The sequence below is a fragment of the Scyliorhinus canicula genome, chromosome 5 (genome assembly GCF_902713615.1).
Source record: "Scyliorhinus canicula chromosome 5, sScyCan1.1, whole genome shotgun sequence".
In the NCBI taxonomy this organism is placed as follows: domain Eukaryota; kingdom Metazoa; phylum Chordata; class Chondrichthyes; order Carcharhiniformes; family Scyliorhinidae; genus Scyliorhinus; species Scyliorhinus canicula.
In genome coordinates, this window is record NC_052150.1 from 126186569 (window position 1) to 126209247 (window position 22679).

The 22679-nt window shown below is 42.5% G+C and overlaps 1 protein-coding gene across 3 annotated transcripts in view; it reads left to right on the forward strand.

Moving 5' to 3' along the window:
* Window positions 1–21085, forward strand: part of nfx1 (nuclear transcription factor, X-box binding 1) — a 147277-nt gene extending 126192 nt beyond the window's left edge. For all 3 annotated transcript variants that reach the window (XM_038797589.1, XM_038797587.1, XM_038797588.1), the window contains 5 exons: window positions 3765–3863; window positions 5663–5729; window positions 9378–9523; window positions 10424–10528; window positions 20590–21085. In XM_038797589.1, the coding sequence (XP_038653517.1) occupies window positions 3765–3863; window positions 5663–5729; window positions 9378–9523; window positions 10424–10528; window positions 20590–20668 (496 nt within the window). In that variant the 3' untranslated portion in view covers window positions 20669–21085. The remainder of the gene's footprint in view (window positions 1–3764; window positions 3864–5662; window positions 5730–9377; window positions 9524–10423; window positions 10529–20589) is intronic.
* The last annotated feature ends 1594 nt before the right edge of the window (window positions 21086–22679 follow it).

The window sequence follows — 22679 nt, forward strand, 5'->3', positions numbered from 1 at the left end:
GCTTTGTCAGTCCAGTAGGAGGGGAGGACAATAACCTTAGTGAAAAGTAAATTTAAACGATGTAGACCAAGGGTTCTTCAGGGGGGTGAATGCTTGAAAAGATCTCGGTGCAGTAGTTGAGTGAAAGATGTTGGAGGAGTTGAATTTGAATACCAGGCTGAATGAACAGGGATATTAGAATTGTTTTTCTTATGTTCTCAATCATATACTTTATATTTTATCTGTATTCTCTCATCGTACCTTTTTCCCTTTCCTTCCTTACTCAGTTCTGTATTTCAAAGTTGCATTCTAATCATAATTTGGCATTAATTAGCACATAAATTCATTGATTAATTCTTTTACCCTGTTTACTTCATTTGTGCAAATACATCACTCAATTTCTGTGCTCTGTGGATGTGAAATTAGTTGAATAAATGGCCTCTCTGGATCAAAAATCAATTTGTTTCATTAATAGAACACTGCCTTTGTTTTTTTAAATTTAATTTGTGGAGATTGCCCATAAAGCAAGGATGTCTGAGTTTATGGAGTAAAAGTAACAAATTATTTTCTATTATGCATATGTGCATTTAATTGCTGAGTAATGCTAACCTACAGTTTGCAAGCCAACAACATTAAAGTTTTAAAGAATGTAGGAACGTTCCTTTGGGCTAATGCACAAATTGGACAGCAAATGCAGAGTTAAACACAACAATGCAGAAATTGCTGTCCACAATGTGATGCCCCTCTATAAGCTATGTTCTTGCTGACTGGCTCCTCAGTCAAGTGTATTGGATGGTGTGAAATTCCTGCACTGACATCATAAACAGGCTAAGCTCAGCATGAAGCAATAAGGGTTTGTCAATTCCAGTCCAAAACCATTTAAACGACTTTGTAAGTGTTAATTACTGTCAACTTCTCTTGCACTGATCAACTTTCACATACATCTTTTCAGATTTTAATTATTGGAATTTGCTCTTGGTGATAATTTTTTTCTTTTTCTTTCAATCTTAGTACAATTTATAATAATTTTATTGTCACAAGTAGACTTCCATTAACACTGCAATGAAGTTACTGTGAAAAGCCCCTAGTTGCCACATTCCGGCGCCTGTTCGGGTACGCGGAGGGAGAATTCAGAATTCTTAGCTGGTGCGGGAATTGAACCCACGCTGCTGGCCTTGTTCTGCATTACAAACCAGCTGTCTAGCCCACTGAGCTAAACCAGTTTATTTCCCTCTTCCAGTTTCTGTATTTAAATATGACATTAAATTCATGATTCCAACTGAGTCTGTAATTCTTATTAATATTTCTTCAAACTCATTCATTAAAGGGAGAGAGGAAGCTTGTCTTGTTCATATGGGTACCGGTTGCCCTGTAGAGGATGCTCTGTCATTTGGATATTTGGTTGCAAGAAACTTGCTGTGTAAAAGCCCCATACAAAATCTATGGCTAATGCAAATCTAATGAATGGCTGGTGCCTTTAATTCACAGTTCACAGCCGAAGCTGGCACATACTAGGTTCCATCAATTTGGTGACGATGAGTAAGAGCAAGTCATTTTGAAAGTCTTAAAATTCATTTATCTTGTGTAGAAATGTGTTGCTTAACAGTGTTGATGCGCTATTTGATTGCAACAGGCGTCATACTTAAGCACAAACGTATCATCTTGTGAGGCACACACATTTCCATTTCCAACTGGATAAAAACAAATTACTGCAGATGATGGAATCTGAAACCAAAAGGGGAAATGCTGGAAAATCTCAGCAGGCCTGGCAGCACGCAGGGAGAGAAAAGAGCTAATGTTTCGAGTCCAGATGACCCTTTGTCAAAGTTTTGTCAAAGTTTTGTCAGAGGGTCATCTGGACTTGAAACGTTAGCTGTTTTCTCTCCCTACAGATGCTGTCATCTGGACATGCCAGACCTGCTGAGATTTTCCAGCATTTTCTCTTTTGGTTTTCATTTCCAAATGTGGCCACTGGGTAGTGCTCAGGATTGGGTACTCTAGCTGACATTGTTTCCTTATCACTTTGTCATGGGCCAGGGCTTAGAGAACGCCAAAGTATATCATGGAGATCACCTGACCCACGACTTTTACTAGATTGTGGTATTGGGAGCACATGGCTCACTCTGTCGGTAATGTGCCGCAGAAATCTAAAAGTATTTTTTAAAGCAAAACAATGTTTATTCTATGAACTCAGTTAACCTTTTTAAAACATAAAGTGAATATCGCAGCAACTATAAATTCAAATACAACCCACGACAATTACAACACTCTAAGTAATCCTTAAACTTTGCTTTTAACATCCATAAGAAAAAAAAATCCTTTTTACAGAAGCACATCGGGTTTACATTGTCTACTGAGAGCAGTTATCACTCTGAATTCACCAAATGATCTAGAGGTAGTCTTTAGATGGCAGAGAGATCAAAATTACACCTTCTTTGGCTGGCTGCAGCTCCAACACTAAAACAAAACTCAAAAACACAGACACACCTAAGCTTTTCCTCAAAGTGAAACTAAAAAGCAGAGCCAGAGCTCAACTCTACCCACACTCTGACATCACTGCAGCCACTTGAGCAGCCAAACCTTTCTTAAAGTGATATTCCCATGACAGCTTGTCCAGGAATAATGAGGACAATTATAGGGACTGTCCTATTGTGCTGGTTGAGAACCAAGTCAGTATAATCTGAGAATCAATTCTCAATTACACCTTGAATAAACCCAGCTGAGTCATCAGGCGAGTTGTAAAATGAACTTTAAAAACATTTTTTCTGCCTTTGGCAAGATCTGTATTTGTGAATGTAATCCAATTACCACAGCTCCCCTGCTCCACCCTCATCCACCTAAACAAACGCCATGTCTTATTTGACCCCCAAATAAGCTTCCAACCACAACTTTGCTGCTGGTGACCTTATCTGCAATACTGCTCATCCATTAGCCTTGTCCTTGCTGACCTATATCATGTGTTGCCATTAGCTCAATTGTAGCACTTCCATCTCAAGGTCAAAAAGATGCAAATTCACCCAAAGTTACTGTCATTGAAGTACTTTTGAAGGAAAGTTGCGGAGTGATTTCCAGCAGCCACGGTAAACTCGCTCAAACAAGTAAATAAACGATTAATTCACCCAATTTATTTGTTGGATAAAAGATAAATGTCGGTCTGCACAACAGGAGATCCTCCTTCCTGCTTCCAAATAGTGCCGTGGAACCTTTGTGTCCATCTGGTAAACAGATGGGAGCCTTGGCTTAACGTATCATCCAAGAGTTGGCACCTTTAACAGTGTGGTACTCCCTCAGTACAAAACTGAATGTCAACCTGGATTACGTGCTCAGGTTTTGAGTGGGGACGGCAGCACAATGGTACAGTGGTTAGCACTGTTACCTCACGCCCCCGAGGACCAAGGTTCAAGCCTGGGTCACTGTCCGTGTGGAGTTTGCACATTCTTCCCGTATCTGCGTGGGTCTCAACCCCACAACCCAACGATGTGCAGGGTAGGCGGATTGGGCATGCTAAAATTGCCCTTAATAATAAAATAAAAAAAGTTTTAAATGGGGCTTGAACCCACAATCTTCAGACAATAGTGCTATCTTTGAGCCACAGCTGACATTGAAAAGTTAACCTGGCTGCTAGTGGAGAACATTGTTGATTCATTGACCTCTGGTTTATAGGTGCAGCAATGCTGTGCCGCTCAGGTGAGTCTGGCATTAACCTGCTTGTCATGTGGAAGTCTTTAAATTCTTCCTTGCTGTTCCCAAGTATTTATTATGTTTTTATGCATATATTTTAACAGGCGAGTAGCAGATGCTTTAAATATTAACCCTGCCTCAGATCCATTTCACGTTCGCAGTTTAGGATCCAAATACAGCGATAGTCTGAAGGAAGATGCAAGGTAGGCAATGATTGATGATTGCAAGTACTGAAAATCAAACGCAGATACGTGACGACCAATTTTTATATTTATGGGTATTTTATGCTAGTACAATGATCACTTAAACTTGCCAAACCATGCTCATGGCCAAATGTAGAATTTTCACAGCTCCAAAAGATTGGCTGAATTTCTAGAGTAAACACTGATGATCAGTGAGAAACTGAGCAAGTGATAATTCCTTCACCCATTTCTGATTAATCTCAGCTGATAAATTCAGCATTTTCTGTGTTTATTATAGATTTCCAACTTTAATGGTTGTGTAATTTTTCATTTTCTTTGGGGACTCTGACATTTGCCGTAGACAATACCAGTGCCAATTGTTCAAATATGGTTTATACATAAGTGAACTTGTTTATGTCCTTGAGAGTTTTCAATTTAATGCCAGTCATCAACTTTCCCCTCAATACGACTTGGGTGTGCTCTTTGATCTTTAAGTTTTGTTTTGTTTTGCAAAATAGAAGAATCTTGATAGTTCAGAACTTGAGTATTTCTGGAAAAAAAGAGACATGCTGTCAAAGCTTTTCACCTTGCATTCCCTAGGGCAGACTCAAGAATGTTAAATTTTAAAAGGAGAATAATTTATACTGCTTAAAAAAGGCGCTGATTGACTCTGGTCGAGGCGCTCACAACCAGCCTGTGCTGTGCTTGCAAAACTTCAAACACAAAGTCTAACGTTAGATGCGATTCTGCGTGGGTGGCACAGTGGTTATCGCTGCTGCATCACAGCACTGAGGACCCGGGTTTGATCCCGGTCCCAGGTCACTGTCCACGTGGAGTTTGCACATTCTCCCTATGTCCGTGTGGGTCTCACCCCCACAGCTCAAAAGATGTGCAGGTAGGTGGATTGATCATGCTACATTGCCCTTTAATTGAGGGGAAAAAACCATTGGGTGCTCTTTTAAAAAAAAAAAAAAAAAAAATTTTATGTGATTCTGCAATTGGACAGCACGTGAACAATCCCAAGTAGTGCTACGAATTGCACTAACGACCACTATCAGTTGGGACTGCAAGGTGGCTGACTTAGACTTACTGGAAACTGCACTTATTCATACAAGTCCCTGCATCCTCTAGACGCAGAAGGAGCATGTCTAGGTGTTGTGGCTTTTGAATTAAAATAACGAAGGACAATAGTTGCCTGGTGTATTCTCCATGGCAATGCCTCGACCAATCAGGGCCGACTAGCCAACCAGTCCGCACCCCTTTTCTCATACTATACATATTTTTGCTCCCTTTGAAATGTGGCATTCTTGTGTCTGTCCTAATATGTACAAGACAAAAAGCTTTGACAGCATGTCTCTTTTTCAGCAAAGTAGAAAAACCTAAGGCTGCCAGCTTACCTTTGAATGGTTGAGTTGATGATTCTCATTCTCTTCACTGAAAGATTTAAGAAAACTCCACATATTGTGAATAACTGGGTATGGTGAAATTGTAAGGTGTTCAAGGAGGAATGCACAACCTGGGCATGTGCTGCCCACATGATTGTGGATGAATATGAAACTGAAAAGCTAGCTATAAAAATGAAACCATTTGGAATTGTCAAAAATTAAGAGTCGAAATATAGTTTATCTCATTAAATACTATTGAATTATGTATAATGTTCATAACTGCTAAATTCATCACGGAATGGCATGCCCTAGAAATTTAACTGGATTAAATATAAACTTTATTATAAACCAAAGTGTGTATTCGAACATTCTCAATTTTCAGATTTTATTAATGCATTCAGTGATGCGTCTGTTTCCCTTTATCCCTGACCAAAGGAAAGATCTGAAGTTTGTAACTGAAGTGGAAGATGAAATTAAAGCTCTTGTGGAAGCTGTTAATAAGGTTAGTGCTGCAGTTAATTACGTGCCTTTATATTATTAAAATACCCACAAGACCATCATTCTGACTGAAAATTCTTTATACAAAAGGTTAGCTGGAATATAATGGTTGATCATTGTCTCTTTGAGGAAGGCCACACGCAAAAAATATTATTACTGGTGGACAGTGTTGAGCCACAATCCATTTTGGAAATGGTCACCCAGCAAGATGATGGATATGCTATCAAGTTCAGTAAAAAATGCCCTTCCCTTGTATCTATTAGCAAACAAAATGACAGGAGGCATTTAATTGGAGAGAAAAAGTGAGGCAGGTTCATATGAGGTAGACATCTTCCACTGTGGATTTCTATCATAAATCAAGGTTAATGCACTTATGATTTGTCTTCCAGACCATTCTGCATCACTAAAATTGAATGGAAATACAATCACATATTCAGAACAAGTTAATGTACAGATAAAAGTTACAGATTGTACTAGTCACCTTACAATTTCTTAAACTAAAGACCAGAACAAAACAGAAAATAAGACAGTTCTTGTCTTGTGGTTTTGTGTTTAAAGCTTGGTGAAAGGTTGAAAGAGGCTCTAAATGGGTGATGTGCTTTAACATGCAATCTTGGACCTAATTTGCGATTACCCTAATTTCAACTTGCTTGGAATTGCTAGAACAGACATACCTCTAAATGTAGGTTTTAGCGCTGATCAGACATGATTTTCATGAGGCAATATACATGGGCTTCACTTAGCCACCTTCCCATGATGGTGTGAAATATGCTGGTTGTGGCACAATGGCATGTTTCAAGATAGCTCAGGGACCCAGCAAGAGGGTACACAAATTCTCAGACGTGGTTGAGATTCAGAGGAGCGGGTGATGTCCTGTCTTTGAGGGAGAGGAAAAGTCCACCCTCTTGCCTGTCTCTTCTGCAGCAGCAGTTTCTGCTCTGCTTGGCCTTGTGTTCTTCTAAAGCTGAAGGGGAATCACTAGGGAGATGCTGATGACTTCATGGTGAATTCTATACGGTGAATGTTAAGGTAGAGTAGCACGGCACACTTTTTAAGAGGCGACCTTGGAGAATTTCAAGAACAATAGTTGATAAGAGTGTGGGTGAAATCTGCACAAAGGTGTCCCAGAAAGGTCTGATGACAGAAGTCTGCATCAAACCTCCAGCAGGTATTGAACAGTAAAAGAACATTTACTTATGAGCAGCGCTCAATCCTTTGCAATGACTAGTTTACTCCCAATCTGATAGTTGTTGGACATGGTTATTGGGTCAGGTGCTAGCCAGAAAAATGTTTCATAATTTCCTTCACATGTGCTAGCAGGCAATCAGCCTCTTGACAATCCCTCAGATAGCCATTCAACTCCTTTACCAAGGTGTCACCTTGTGCTAAGCACCTGAAGTATCTTGGAAAAATTGCCTCCCATGGAATTTCTGTTCTTTCCTAGCTGCCTGCAGTAAGTCCCAAAAAGAGATTGAATACTTTCTGGCGAGGGAGAAAATGAGCCAAGCTGCTGTAATCTATTTTCAGTTCACCCTTGCAAAACTGCATTGGCACAGACTTGCGAAAGTGTTGCTTTGCTGCTCTTTGGATAAGATAATGGTGTATGACGTTTGGAGAAACTAATTTGCAGAATTCTTGCATTCTTAATTTATTGAAGATTACAGTAATATTTCTACCTTCTCCTGACCAATTGAAAATGGTTCCAAATTTAAGTCCCAGCAATGAAGCTAAATATAGGTCAGCATCAACTTTTGTATCTTTGGAAAGATGGGGTGGGGGGGGGGGGGGAGAAATGTTTCACCCTTTGAAACGTTTCACCAAACTCCACCTCCCCCTCTTCGTAGTCCTTTGCTTCACTTCACATGTATGTAATCCAGTAAAGGTTTTGTTCAGTTCTTGACTGAGTCCATGCATTGCCAGTAATGATTGGCTGCTTTGGAGATCGTCAAAACAGTTATTGGCTGAGTATTACGTGCCAAATTTCCCAGTCCCTCCTTCCTTTCATCCCTCATGAGGAAAGGTCTGTTTGTTGGATGATAGTGGTATAATTTGTTGTACAGGCAGAGGATGCAGTTGGCATTTTCTTTAGACCTGGATGGAAGTGAGTGGATTTAAATAAATGGTTTCAGCCTATCCTGGATACAAACTGCTGAACTAGAAAAGAACCCCAACAATGGTGGTCTTCCATGGCCCTAAGCCATGTGCTGACCCAACATGAGCATCTGTTCTTGTTGGTTGTCAAGATGAGGGGGTACAACCCACTCTCATCACTCTGGTATCGTTGAAACGTCGATAGGTTTCGCATGATGTTTTTTGTACAATGAGATACCTGGAAAGTCAGCATCCCAGCCATATTAGGTGGCTGTTAAATTGGGACTCCAAATATGAGTCGAACTGCATTAATCGCATTGTATTTTTACAATTCCTTGTGCATTCAAATTGCTGATCCAAAGATACCAGTTTGCAGCCGTTAATAGGTGAACAAAACTAGTAATGAAACCACCAGCAACTACAGTAGTCATTAAATGGTTGGTATGTTTACCCAGAACTTGGTCAGCTATAAAAATTTCCCATGACTATGCTGATTTCTCTTTTGTCCTGAAGTTCATAAAATATCCTCTTGAGAAAACATTTTTGAGCAATATGACTAGATACTATCTTGTAAATAAGCAGATGAAAATGCATACGGCTTTATCACAATGCAGGCATGATGTTTCAGGTGATTTTATCAGGACTGTGATTTTCCCTTTTGTTTCAATGATTCGTGTGCAGGTAATATTTACAATTTACAGAATACAATTTATAATGTTTACATTGTCAAGATAAAAAATCTCTGGCTTAGGCCTTAAACATGCACCATTATTATGCCTACCTGACAAGGACATGCACTTAGAGGTGTGATTATTACTTGTTCATTCCACCAATAGAAACTAAGCTTTAGAAAATAATATCTTCAAGGGCTGAGTCTCCCTCAATCTCAGTGTCTCTACTTCTCTCTTTCTTTATTACCCTCCTTAAAACCTACCCCTGACCAAGCATTTAATCACCCTCCCTAATATTTCTTGTTTTGTATTGGTGTCAATTTTTCTCTCACTTTTGTGAAGTTCTTTTTTTCTTACATTAAAGGCTTAGATTTAAGTTATTCCTGAGTGGCATGATATATTTGAATCACTCTGTTAATACCTCAGCTCGGCTAAAAGGCAAAACAAAAGCAGTCAGTTAAAGCAATGTTTGTAAAACTTTAACATTGAAAGATTTATGAATACGTTTTCAAGCCCGTGTTTCATTGTTAGTATGGACTTCATCCTATATCCACATGCACTAACTGTATTGAATGCTAAACTTCTGAGGTTACTTTTGTGATTTTATATAAATGAATTGGTCCAGTCTTGATGGTAATACAAGGTAAATAAAGGGAAAACTAATGTTTCTTATCACTTGAAATCTATTAATTTCATCCATTTGAAATGGCCTAAAAGCATTTGTATTTCATAAAGAACATTCAAAAGGCTATAATTTTCCAACTCCTCATGCTGCAGTGACTTTGCTGCATTGCGCTATAATGTGTACATGATCGTTTGTCTCAAAATGTTAAGACTGTATTGTCCTCGAGCACACTCATCCCTGAAACGGTTTCTTCTTTCTTATTCAGGGAAAACAGCAGAAGAAAAGCCGTTGCTATCCCCCAATGAACCGGGAACATCGCAGGATCATTCATGAGCTGGCTGAAGTCTATGGTGTTGAAAGTGTCAGTTATGATAGTGAGCCCAAGCGTAATGTTGTTATAACAGCCTTGAAGTGAGTGTTGGTGATACTAAAATTCTCTTTGAAATTGTATATTTTTTCTCTTTCCAACCCTCCTGTCTCAAAAACAGTGAAAATTTATTTTTCTATTTGTTTGATGCATGGGAACCTGTGTACTCAGAGTGGAAAATATATTTATCTTTCCTTTCGAGGGAAAATGGATTCTAGATTAAATTAGTTTTGACAATTTAGTCTTTACTGGGCACAGGCCCGCAGCACTAAACCATCCCGATTCAGCAATGCCTAGCAATTTCAAAGGCCACAGGGAGTTTTCAGGTGGAAATAGAGAAATGTCACATGAATATGGAAGGTATTTTTCTAAAGTTAGTACAGAGGCAGATTTTTGACTATTAAGTACAGCTTGATTGGCCATTTATTTCATTGCTGTCTGTCAGACCTTACCGTACCTCCTGTTGTCTACTAATCTCTTGAAAGCGGTGATAAAGTAGCTGACTGCATAAGTTGGGGAGATCAGAGAGGTTTGTTGAAACAGCAGGCTGGTTATAATGGCAGATTTTATTTTTCACTGATTGGGAAAAACAGTCCCAAAGGTGGCAAATTTCTGTGTGCATTTGAGACACAGGCAGTAGATTTTATTTTTTTAAAAGCACAAGAAAGCAAAGAAGTAATTGTGGATATGCTGATAGCTTTAAGATTATTGCTAATGTTACCTCCTCTCTATGTGCTGGACCTTCCACACAATGGGTGGAATTGTTGAAGTAGACATTTGAATTAATTTTATTCAGTTATTCCAAGGTTGCTTCTTTCAGTCTGATTAACAATAAGAAAGGGACTGCCGTTTTCTACCTGGTTACATGCTAAAAAAGCAAAGTTTGATCATGACTTGTGTTCTCACTTTATCTCATTATTTTAACAAATCACATTTCTTCCCAGAGGAAAATCTGTGTGTCCTAACATTTCCCTGACTTCATTGATTGAAAGAGAGTTGACAGCAAGACCACCACCACCAATCGCACATTACAGGCAACAGGCACTTAAGTAAGTAATGTGAGGAGAACCAGCTTCTATCTGGCGATTCACAGGAAAGAGCTCTTGTGTGCAAAACTAAGCTAAATCGAAAACTCTTTACTGTAATTTTTGTGGCATCTTGTGGCTTTACTGGAGCCAGAGAAAGGTGAACCTTATTTAGATTAACTGAATCACAGAAAGTTGATTTCTCATTAAGGTATTTTGAGCATCTGCTTCATGTGCAGATGGCACTGATGCTAAAAAGAAAAAAAGATATTGGTGATAACAGGCCAGGCATACATCCCTGCTGCATCAGTGGAAGAGATAGACAAGAGCCAGCTTGAGGCTGAGCAACACCCAAACCGTATGGATTGCAACAATCTAGTTGAAGACCTCTCAAGCTATCTCCACCTTCCTGATCCAAACCGTAGCACAAAACCAATCTCGTAAGATACCTTCACGCATGCATTCATGACAAACGGTTCTCTTTACTGTTGAAAGAGAAACCTTCTAAATGTAGCAATACAGCATCTGACAAGATTGCTGAGACTGACTGTCTTGCACCGAATCGTTTCTGACCAGCTCACCCGAAACATTACATAGTATTAGGTTGATATTAGGATAATCATCTTTTGCACTCTTCTCATAGGGCTCAGACCTCGACTGCAGGTGATTATGGGGTGACGGGGATCGCAATGTAGCATAGGACTGTTGAGTTCCTCAAAGTCTTTGGCCTGAGTCCTTAACCTCTTGTTTAAGAATTTGTCCAGTGGTACTTGACCAAACAAATCTTAATTCTTGCTGCATTCCATTGTAGAATTGCGACATTCACCCCATGCATTTGTGTTCATTTCTTGGAAATGCTGTTTATGATTTGTAAGAAACCCAATTTAAGAGCTTTCACTCAGACATACATTTTGATGACCCATTGAATTTGATGTATGCTTCAGCATTCTGCAGAATGTAGTTGACCTCCAATAGTTCAGTATGTGACATTAACCAACAAACGTCAACAAGGTCTTCAGCTTCGGGGATTTCAAGGTTGAGTCTGACCTGTCTACACATTGGATTCCATGCCTGTCATTTGCAGATGACATTTCGAAGTCACAGGGTCAGAAATGAGCGATAGCTTTCCTGGCATTATCCGACTTTGGAATGATAAGATCAAATGAAACCTGCATTGGCTGTGCATAAATAATCTAGCAAAGTCAAGGGATCGTTGAAACTTTCCTCCATTCATGTTTATCAATTTATCTTTAGTGACTTACCTGACTAATTGGGATCTTAATCTGGTCCTGTGTTCATTAATGTCCTCTCTTCTAAACATCTCAGTACTGAACAGCTTAATTTTCTGACTTGGAAAAAAAATACTTTTAATTACTCTGGTTTTAGCTCATTGGTTTAGTAAGATACAGTTACTAGTCATTTACCTGACATTCTGGCCAACTGTCTTTTCTGCCAAGATAAATTCCCATTTTGCTCCTGCACTATCAATCTGAATTGAATGATCCTTCAGTTGTGAGACATAGACCCTAGGCCCTTCAAACTGATTTACCAAATACTATAACGTTATCATCCCAAGGCTCTAAGACCATTTTCCAAACAAAGACTTGAAAATGGGTAAGAGAATAGGTTTTTGAATTCCATCTTTGGAATCTCAATGACTTCATAAACAGCATATCCTTAAAACAAGTGTCCAGTAACAAAATTGGTAAAGCTGCTTTATATAGTAACTTGCATACAGTTATTAAGTATTATTACTTCGGCCTAACAGCCAGGATGATAATATTTTGATAGCCTACCTAATGATTGATCTCCACAACTTGGGAGTAGCCATTTTATTTGACTCGATTGCTGCTTTATTGATCCCTTTAAATGATATGGAGGAAGTTGAATAGTGGGGGATCATAATTTTGCACAATTCTATCTTAATTTTATAAAGACGCCTGCCAAATATCGAATTTTCATTTGGCCATCTCCCACCTTGTCGAGAATTAACAAAGTTATTGTAATCGTCTCCATACTTAAAACATAGAACAAATTAAATTTCAACTCGTGGATCGAGCTGTCTTTTGTGCAAGAACCATCTTGGATCAGTGATATTTGACTTCACCATATGCTGCAATCAGGGTTTTCATTTCCTCCTATGGTTTCCCTAGTATTTGGTCTAAGTCATAAAGTGCAACTCGGCAAAGGTTGCCTGTGGCCTTTGTGAAAACCGTGAGAAGTGGAACCAAGTTCAATCTACCAAGTGCTAAGTTAAATGTTCAGAAATCTGGGATGTGTGCTTGCAAATACATCTCAATCTTGCCTTCATTCGTATCCTAAGACTTGATAGGGCGTGCGGGTGGCAGTTCTGATGAACGAAAGAATCCGGTTCCAGATGGAGACAGTGGTGGAAGATCCGGGGGAGGGGGGGGGGCAGGGGCAGGGGCAGGGTGGTATGTGATGGTGATCGGAGTGCCGGAGGGTAATTTGGTGGTTTTGGTGATTACTTACACATCGAATTGGGGCGATGTAGCCTTTATTAAAAGGATGGTGGCACCGATGGGGAGGGTTTGAACCTGGATAAGGTCTTGAACCCAAAAGAGGACCGCTCCTTGCCAAAGTCACTTACCCGTTGGGGGGCATTTATGACCGAGATGGGGATGGTAGATGCGGACCCTTGGCAATCGGATCATTACATCCGGGGGGGGGGGGGGGGGGGGGAGATTTTCTTCCTCCTCACCGGTGCATAAGGGCTACTCTTGGATTGACTTTTTTATTATGGAGAGGGCTCTGGAGGCCGGGGTTAAGGAAAGTGGAGTACTCTGTAATTTCTGACCATGCTCAGCGCCTGGTGGATGTGGTTTTGGAGAGCGGGTCAGCTCGGTGGCCAGCATGAAGTTTGGATGTGGGGTTGCTAGTGGACCTGGGGTTTTGTGTAAAGATGGCCATGGTGTTGGATGGTTGTGTAGAGTTCAACAGGAATGGGGAGGTTTCATCTCAGTGTTGTGGGAAGGCCTGAAGGCGGTGGTGAGGTGATTGCATATATGGTGTAGCTGGATAGGGAAGGGAGAAAGGAACATCAGCGGTTGGTGGATGAGGTGTTGGAGGTGGATGGGAAGTATTTGGATGACCCTATCCCAGAGCTTTTGGCGAGCAAGAAGTTGTTGCAGGCACAGTTTGACCTGGTGTCCACGGATAAGGTGGCGCGGCAGTTGAGACGGGCGAGAGGGGCAGTCTAGGAATATGGGCTGCTGGTGTGCCAGTTGAGGTGGCAGGCGGTGTCCGGGAAATCATTCGGATGGGGGGGGGGGGGGGGGGGGGGGGGGAGTTGTGAGTTGGTTTGAGTCCCTGGAGAAGGTTAGAGTGTTTTACAAAAAGTTGTACAGCTTGGAACCTCCAGAGTATAATTCGGACCGGGTTGATTTTTTTGGAGGGATTGGGGTGTTCAAGGGTGGAAGAGGAGAACCAGGAGGGATTGGAGAAGCCACGGGGGGGCAGAGTAAGTTAGGAAGGCTATTAAGTCAGGAGGGCAATTGGGGATATACAGATTGGGAAGGCACCAGGTCCGGATGGGTTCCCAGTGGAGTTTTATAAAAGGTTTGCAGACAGGTGTATCCCGCTGCTGGTGGAGGTGTTTGAGGATGTGGTGGCTCGGAGATGCTCCCATGAACAATGGAATCAGTCGAGCCTCCATTTCACTCCTTTTGAAGAAGGATAGGGACTCGGTGGAATATGAGTCAGACCGACCAATTTGATTTTGAACATGGACGCAAAGATTTTAGCCAAGGTTTTGACGCTCAGATTGGAGGGGTGTCTCACGCAGGTCATTGGGGAAGATTAGACCAGATTTGTGAAGGGTAGGCAATTGTCTTCCAGTGTGCGTTCCAGTTGAACGTGATGTTGTCTCAGGCAGAGAGGGATGAGCAGGAAATGATTGTGGCAGTGGATGCAGAGAAGGCCTTTGGAGTGGAGTAGAGGCACCTGTTCGCGGTGCTGGAGTGATTCAGGATCAAGCTCAAGTTTGTGTCTTGAGGGCAGCATGGTGGCCTAGTGGTTAGCACAACCGCCTCACAGTGCTGAGGTCCCAGGTTCGATCCCTGCTCTGGGTCACTGTCTGTGTGGAGTTTGCACATTCTCTCCGTGTCTGCATGGGTTTCGCCCCCACAACCCAAAAATGTGCAGAGTAGGTGGATTGGCCCCTTAATTGGAAAAAATAATTGGGGAATCTAAATTTTTTTTTAAAAGTTTGTGTCCTGGGTTAAGTTGTACAAGGAGCCAAACGCTAGTGTACGGACAAATAGCATAAGCTCGGGCTACTTCCGACTGCTTGGAGGAAGGAGACAGGGATGCCCTATGTCCCCTCTCCCATTTGCATGGGCGCTTGAGCATTGGGCAATCACCTTGTGGAACTCCGATAACTGGAGGGGGATAATATGGGGAAGGGGGGGGAGGAGCATAGGGTGTCTCGATCTGCCGATGACCTGTTGCTGTACGCCACGACGATAGGGGACATAATGGGGATGCTAAAGTGGTTCGGAGCTTTTTCTGGGTATAATGTAAATTGGGACAAAAGTGAAAGTTTTTCAGTCACCTCGTCACGGAGAGGAACTAATTTGGGGGTGTTGCTGTTCAGGCTGACAAATTCTCATTTCAGCTACTTATGTGTACAATTGGCAAAGGATTGGGTGCAGCTTCAGACTAAATTTTATAAGCTTGGTGAGCAGTGTGAAGGCAGACCTACAGAGATGGGATAGTCTCCCACTGTCGTTAACTGGGCGAGTGCAGTGGGTAAAGATGAATTTCTAGCCACAGTTTTTGTTCCTGTTTCAATGCCTGCTGGTGTTTCTACCAAAGGCATTCTTTGTTGGGGTGGAAAGCATGATTATGCCATTTATATGGGATGGGAAGGTGGCGAGAATCTGAAGAGTGGTCCTGCAGAGGGACCAGCAGTCGGGGGGAGGGGGGGGGGGGGGGCTGCCGAACCTGCTTTGCTACTATTGGGCGGCAGTTGCAAAGAAGGTGTTGGGTTGCTGGGGGATCAGGAATCAGTTTTGGTGAAGGTAGAGGCCAGGTCGTGTGAGGGGACAGAGTTGTGGGTGCTAGTGATGGTCCCGCTTTCGCTCTCCCCGAGGAGATTTTTGGGTAACAAATGTTGATCTTTCCTTAGAAGAAAAATCTTAATTCCTGGGGCTAACTTGCTCCATTGTTGAAGTTAGTAGAACTAGACAGAATCCTAGCTTCATATTTTCCTTTCCTGGAATTAAAATTATTTTTAAAAACGTGGCACTATTTTTTGAGCTCTCTATTTTTGATTGAATCTGGTGCGGCTTTCTTCCACTGCATTATTTGCTAATAAGAGATTTTTTAAATGTGGACACGGAGATGGTGGTGGCTACGCTAAAAATATGGAAGCAATTACGGCAGCATTTTAAGAGGGGAGAAGATCGAGGATGATACTGATCAGGGACAACAAAATCTTTGAGCCGGCTAGGGTGGACACCAGGTTTAGGGGATGAAAGGATAAGGGAATGGCAGTATGGGGGATTTGCTCCTGGAGGGGCGATTTGCGAGTTTGGGGAGTTGGTGGAGAAGTCTGGGCTCGCACAGTTAGTGTGTTCAGGTACTTGCAAGTACGGAAATTTGCAAGGAAGGTTTACGAATTTTCCAGTTGCGCTGCCCATGTATTTGGTGGAGAGGATACTGTTGCTGTCCGGCTTGGAGGAGGGTAAAGCTTCAGGTATCTGGGAGGCAGTTGGCGGAGGATGGAGCCTCACTGGAGAGGATTATAGTGAAATGGGAGCAGGACTTATGGTGAAGTCGAGGAGGAGGTGTGATGTGAGGCCTTACGAAAAGTGAATGCCACGTCGTCATGTGCGAGGCTCGGGCTCGTACAGCTGAAGGTGGCGCCTCGGGCACATTTAACGAGGGCAAGGATGAGTCGGATGTTTGAGGGAGTAGAAGATAATTGCTAGTGGTGTGGTAGGAGCCCAGCGAATCACATGCATATGTTTTGGGCATGTCTTAAGCTAGCAAACATTTGGGGCTCGCTCACCATGGTGGTGATCTTAGGCAGGGAGCTAGAGCCAGGTTCCCTAGAGCAGGGGCAGTTGCCGGCAGGAGCGGGGGCAGATATTTTAGTCGTCACCTCTCTGATTGTTTTTAGACTGATTCTGCTGGAGTGGAGGTCAGCTCCTCCATTCAGTGCCTTGGTATGGCTGGAGGACCTCCTGTATTTTCTGTATTTGGACAAAATTAAATACACGCTGAGGAGGTCAATTGGGAGGTTCTATATAAGATGGCAATCGTTTGTTATGTATTTTAAACAGCTGGTCACTGTCAGCTGTAGGGGGGTGTTGTAGGGGCTTAGGGGGCTGTTTTTGTATTTGTATATGAATTTAAAAATGTTCAATAAAACTATTTACTAAAAAAACCTTTTGTGTGGCATCATATCAAATGTGTTTTGGAAATCTGAGTAGCCTATATCGACTGGTTCCCTTTTATCTACCCTACTGGTTGCATCCTCAAAAATCATAATAGTTCTGTCAAGTCCATTTGCCTTTTGTAAAACCGGTGTTGAATTTGACTGATCGTACTAAGTGCATTGTTATGACTTCCATAATAATTGATTCAAGCACTTTCCCACCAATAGATGTCAGGCTAACTGGCCTATATTCCTATTTTCTATCTCCCTCATTTCTTGAATTAGGGGTGTTAAATTTGATACTTCCAATCCACTAGGACTAATGCAGAATCTAAGGAATTTTGGAAAATCATAGAGCATCAATTATCTCTGCAACTATCATTTTTGGAACCCGTCAGATCTAGGGCATTTATTGGGATTTAGTCCCTAAGGCTTGGCCAGTAGTTTTTCTCAAAAGCCAAAATACTGCGGTTGCTGGAAATTTGAAATAAAAAACGAAAATTCTAAATAAGCTCAGCAGGTCTGTCAGCAACTGTGTAGAGACAAACAGAGTTATTGTTTCGAAGCACGGTAGCACAGTGGTTAGCACTGTTGCTTCACAGCACCAGAGACCCAGGTTAAATTCCTGGCTTGGGTCACTGCCTGTGCCGAGACCACACGTTCTCTCCGTCTCTGCGTGGGTTTCCTCCAGGTGATCCGGTTTCCTCCTCCAAGTCCCGAAAGACATGCTGTTAGGTCAATGGGACATTGTGAATTCTCCCTCAGTATACTGAACAGGTGCCAGAGTGTGGCGACTAGGGGCTTTTCACAGTAACTTCATTACAGCGTTAATGTAAGCCTACTTCTGACAATTTTTAAAAAAGAGTCCATATGTTCTGTAGAAGATCATATGGACTCAATTCGTCTCTGATTTGAAGGGACCACTCATTACTTTAGATATTCCCTTCCTACCTGCTGCTATACGTGGCAGACCCAGAAGGGGGAATGCCGGAGGTGATGGAACTGCTAGCAGAATTCGGGGACTTTTCGGGGTACAAGCTAAACTTGGGTAAGAGTGAGGTATTTGTGATACACCCAGGGGACCAGGAAGAGGGAATCGGGAGACTCCCGTTGAAGAGAGCAGGAAAGAGTTTTAGATATTTAGGGGTGCAGGTGGCAAGGAACTGGGGGACTCTCCACAAGTTGAACTTCTCTAGGCTAGTGGAACAGATGGAGGAGGAATTTAAAAGGTGGGACATGGTGCCGCTGTCGCTGGCGGGCAGAGTGCAGTCCGTTAAAATGACGGTCCTCCCAAGGTTTTTGTTTTTATTTCAGTGCTTGCCCATCTTCCTCCCTAGGGCCTTCTTGAAAAAGGTGACGAGCAGCATCATGAGCTACGTGTGGGCGCATGGCACCCCAAGGGTGAGGAGGGTCTTCTTGGAGCGGAGTAGGGAGAGTGGAGGGCTGGCATTACCCAACCTTTAGGGGTATTACTGGGCGGCTAATGTGTCGATGGTGCGCAAGTGGATGATGGAAGGGGAGGGGGCAGCTTGGAAACGAATGGAGAGGGCGTCCTGTGGCAACATAAGCCTGGGGGCCCTAGTAACGGCGCCATGGCCGCTCCCTCCCACGAGGTACACCACGAGCCCGGTGGTGGCGGCCACCCTCAAGATCTGGGGGCAGTGGAGGCGACACAGGGGGGAAGTGGGAGGTCTGATGGAGGCACCGTTAAGAGGGAACCATAGATTCATCCCGGGGAACATGGACGGGGGATTTCAGAGCTGGCACAGGGTGGGCATCAGGCAGCTGAAGGATCTGTTTGTAGATGGGAGGTTTGCGAGCCTGAGAGAGCTGGAGGAGAAATTCGGGCTCCCCCCGGGAAACGTGTTTCGACATTTGCAGGTGAAGGCATTTGCTAGCCGCCAGGTGGAAGGGTTCCCCTTGCTCCCCAGCAGGGGGGCGAGTGATAGGGTGCTCTCGGGGGTCTGGGTCGGAGGGGGGAGGATATCGGACATATACAAAGTAATGCAGGAGGCTGAGGAGGCATCAGTAGAGGAGCTGAAAGCCAAGTGGGAGGGGGAGCTGGGTGAGCAGATAGAGGATGGGACTTGGGCTGATGCCCTGGAGAGGGTTAATTCTTCCTCCTCGTGTGCGAGGCTTAGCCTCATTCAATTTAAGGTGCTACATAGAGCCCATATGACGGGGACAAGGATGAGTCGGTTCTTTGGGGGTGAGGACAGATGTGTCAGGTGTTCGGGAAGTCCAGCGAACCATGTCCATATGTTTTGGGCATGTCCGGCACTGGAGGAGTTCTGGAAGGGGGTGGCAAGGACGGTGTCGAGGGTGGTGGGATCCAGGGTCAAACCAGGATGGGGACTAGCGATCTTTGGGGTTGGGGTGGAGCCGGGGGTACAGGAGGCGAGAGAGGCCGGAATATTGGCCTTTGCGTCCCTAGTTGCGCGAAGAAGGATACTGATACAGTGGAAGGACGCGAGGCCTCCAAGCGTGGAAACTTGGATTAATGACATGGCAAGCTTTATCCAGTTGGAAAGGGTCAAATTCGCCCTGAGAGGGTCGGTACAAGGGTTCTTCAGGCGGTGGCAGCCTTTCCTCGACTTTTTGGCTCAAAGATAGGGTGCAGAGGTCGCAGCAGCAGCAACCCGGGGGAGGGGGGGGTGGCAACAACGGGTGGGGTGGGTTATTTAAGGTTGAAATGCGGACAAATTTGTTCGCAGTTCATGTTTGATGTTAATTGTTGCTTTGTTTGTTTTTTTTTGGGGGGGGGGAGAGGGACAGCGCGCGCGGGGGGGGGGGGATATCTGTTAAGAGGGAATATTGTGTAATAGTCTATGGTTAGGGGGGGTAAATATTTTCATGTAAAAAATCTCTTCAATAAAAATTATTTAAAAAAAAAAAAGATATTCCCTTCCTATTATTTGTAAAAACTTGTGGCTAATTTGCTCTTTTCCCTTCTTAATCAGCTTTTTGAGGGTACTTCACTGGTTTCTATATTACTATTCTTTGCAGTGTTCTAAACCTCTTCTTTTAACCTAATACAATTCTTAAATTCCAGAGTAAGCCGTGGGTGGATGTTCATTGCTGAGATTTTGTTTTGCAACAGAACGTAGCTTTATTGAAGATTTGAAGAAGCAATTCACACTGGCCATACGTTTTTAATTTATTCATCCATTCAATCTTAGCCAGTTTTCCCCTCATACCTATGTAATCGGTGTTGATTGATTAAGTTTAAGATTCTTATTTGTAATTGGAGCAAGCCACTTTCAAACTTAACATGGAATTCGGTTGTATAATGACCACTAGTTCATAGCAGACCTTTTACTGTGAGATTGCTATTCATTTTGCCTTGTTACACAATAGTAGATCTAAAATAGTTTTATCCCTATTTGGTATCACAATGCGTTGCCTTGGAAAACTCAATAACATACTACAAATTCATCTTATAGATCACCCTTACCTGTTTGATTGGTCCAGTCTGTATGAAGATTGAAGTCCCCACAATTATTACATTGTCATTGTTACACATTCCAATAATGAGTATTGAAAATATTGTTCAAGCTCTCAACATGGATTGCATAATGGAATGGAGTGACATGATGTATACAGAGGTCAAGCTTACTTGTTTGTGATGTGTTCATTTTTAACTGGAAATGCACAAATGTAATTATTTTCTGTAATCTTACAGGATTGACAATGGAACAGTTGCCCTGCAAAAGTCATTCAAAGAAGAACCAATCATTGATTACTTTGATGTACAGGACTAGAAGATCACTTGTTTTCAAATACATTTGAAATGTTGGATCACATCCTCTGGAAATTGAGAGGCTGGGAAGTAACCTGATCACTAGTGAACAAAAAGGAATCAATGAAGATTTGTAGGGAGATGCAATTGTGTCAGTCTATTAAACTTCAATCTGCATAACAAAGTAAGATACTAGTCTCTGCTGTTAGGATATTACTGTTGCATGAGATAAACACACAATAAATGAAATCAGAATCTGTGGAATGAATTATGTATGCATTTCTAGCAGATGTTGAGTTGCTGCTGTAGACAGTTCTGAACAAAGGGTTAATATTGTTTTCCCCTTGGTTTATGCTTTTGAAAGAAATCAACTTCGGCGTGATAATGTTAAAGGTGACGTGTAATAATTGCACTCAAATAAATTTCAACAGAGAAAATTTATGTTGTCTTTCAATGAGCTGTATGAGAATAAACCTTCAGAAGCAAGATAATGGCTGTGAGATTAGTTACAAACAGCTGGAATACAAAATTGATCCTTTTCTCTCCCAACTTGTTTTTAACTGTCACCTTGGTGAATGATTCAGGAAGCCCAGCATGTGAGCCTTCGCTGAGATGATAGATAATATAATCATCCTTTTTGGATTTGATTGATTTTTCTGCTGACCTCAACCCCTCTCATCCTGACACTTCTGAGACATAATTGAGCATTGTCCTACAGAATTTGGCAGATCCCTGATATCTCAATGCATGATCGTATTGAATATCAGCAAGCTCTTTAGCTATGCAAATGCATTTTGAAGTTAACCTTGTCTATATTTTCAGGATGGTAGCTGGTGATTAGTGGTGTGCCTCCACTAGGGGTCGGTGCTGGAACCACAACTTTTCACAATATATATTAATGATCTGGAAGAAGGAACTGAAGGTACTGTTGCTAAGTTTGTAGGTGATACAACGATCTATAGAGGGACAGGTAGTATTGAGGAAGCAGACGGGCTTCAGAAGGACTTGGATAGGCTAGGAGAGTGGGCAAAGAAGTGGCAGATGGAATACAATGTGGAAAAGTGTGAGGTTATGCACTTTGGAAGGAGAAATGGAGGCATAGACTATTTTGTAAATGGGGAGAAAGTTAGGAAATCAGAAGCACAAAGGGACTTGGGAGTCTTGGTCTACGATTCTCTTAAGGTTAACGTGCAGGTTCAGTCGGCAGTTAGGAAGGCAAATGCAATGTTAGCGTTCATGTCGAGAGGGCTGCAATTCAAGACCAGGGATGTACTTCTGAGGCTGTATAAAGCTCTGGTCAGATCCCATTTGGAGTATTGTGAGCAGTTTTTGGACCTGTATCTAAGGAAGGATGTGCGGGCCTTGGAAATAGTCCAGAGGAGGTTCACAAGAATGATCCCTGGAATGAAGAGCTTGTTGTGTGAGGAATGGTTGAGGACTCTGGGTCTGTACTCATTGGGAGTTTAGAAGGATGGGGGAATCTTACTTAACCTATAGGATACAGCGAGGTGTGGATAGAGTGGGAATGGAGAGGATGTTTCCACTTGTAGGAAAAACTTGAAGCAGAGAACACAATTTCAGACCAAAGGGCGATCCTTTAAAACCGAGAGGAGGAGAAATTTCTTCAGCCAGGGGGTGGTGAATCTGTGGAACTCTGCCGCAAAAGGCTGTGGAGGCCAATTCACTGAGTGTCTTTAAGACAGAGATAGATAGGTTCTTGATCAATAAGGGATCAGGGGCTATCGGATGAAGGCAGGAGAATGGGGATGAAAACAATATCAGCCATGATTGAATGGCAGAGCAAACTCGATGGGCTGAGTGGCCTAATTCTGCTCCTATGTCTTATACCTGAGATTCTGTCCATTTAACTGCAGCTAATATTTCTGGGGATCATTCGGAGCAGTCGTTTTCCCCACCACTAACATTGAGACCATTTGATTAATCTGCCCCTGCCTATACCAGAGGACTGGGGAGTCACAAATGTAATACCCCTGTTCAAACAAAAGAGGAGAGGGGCAGCACAATGGCACATG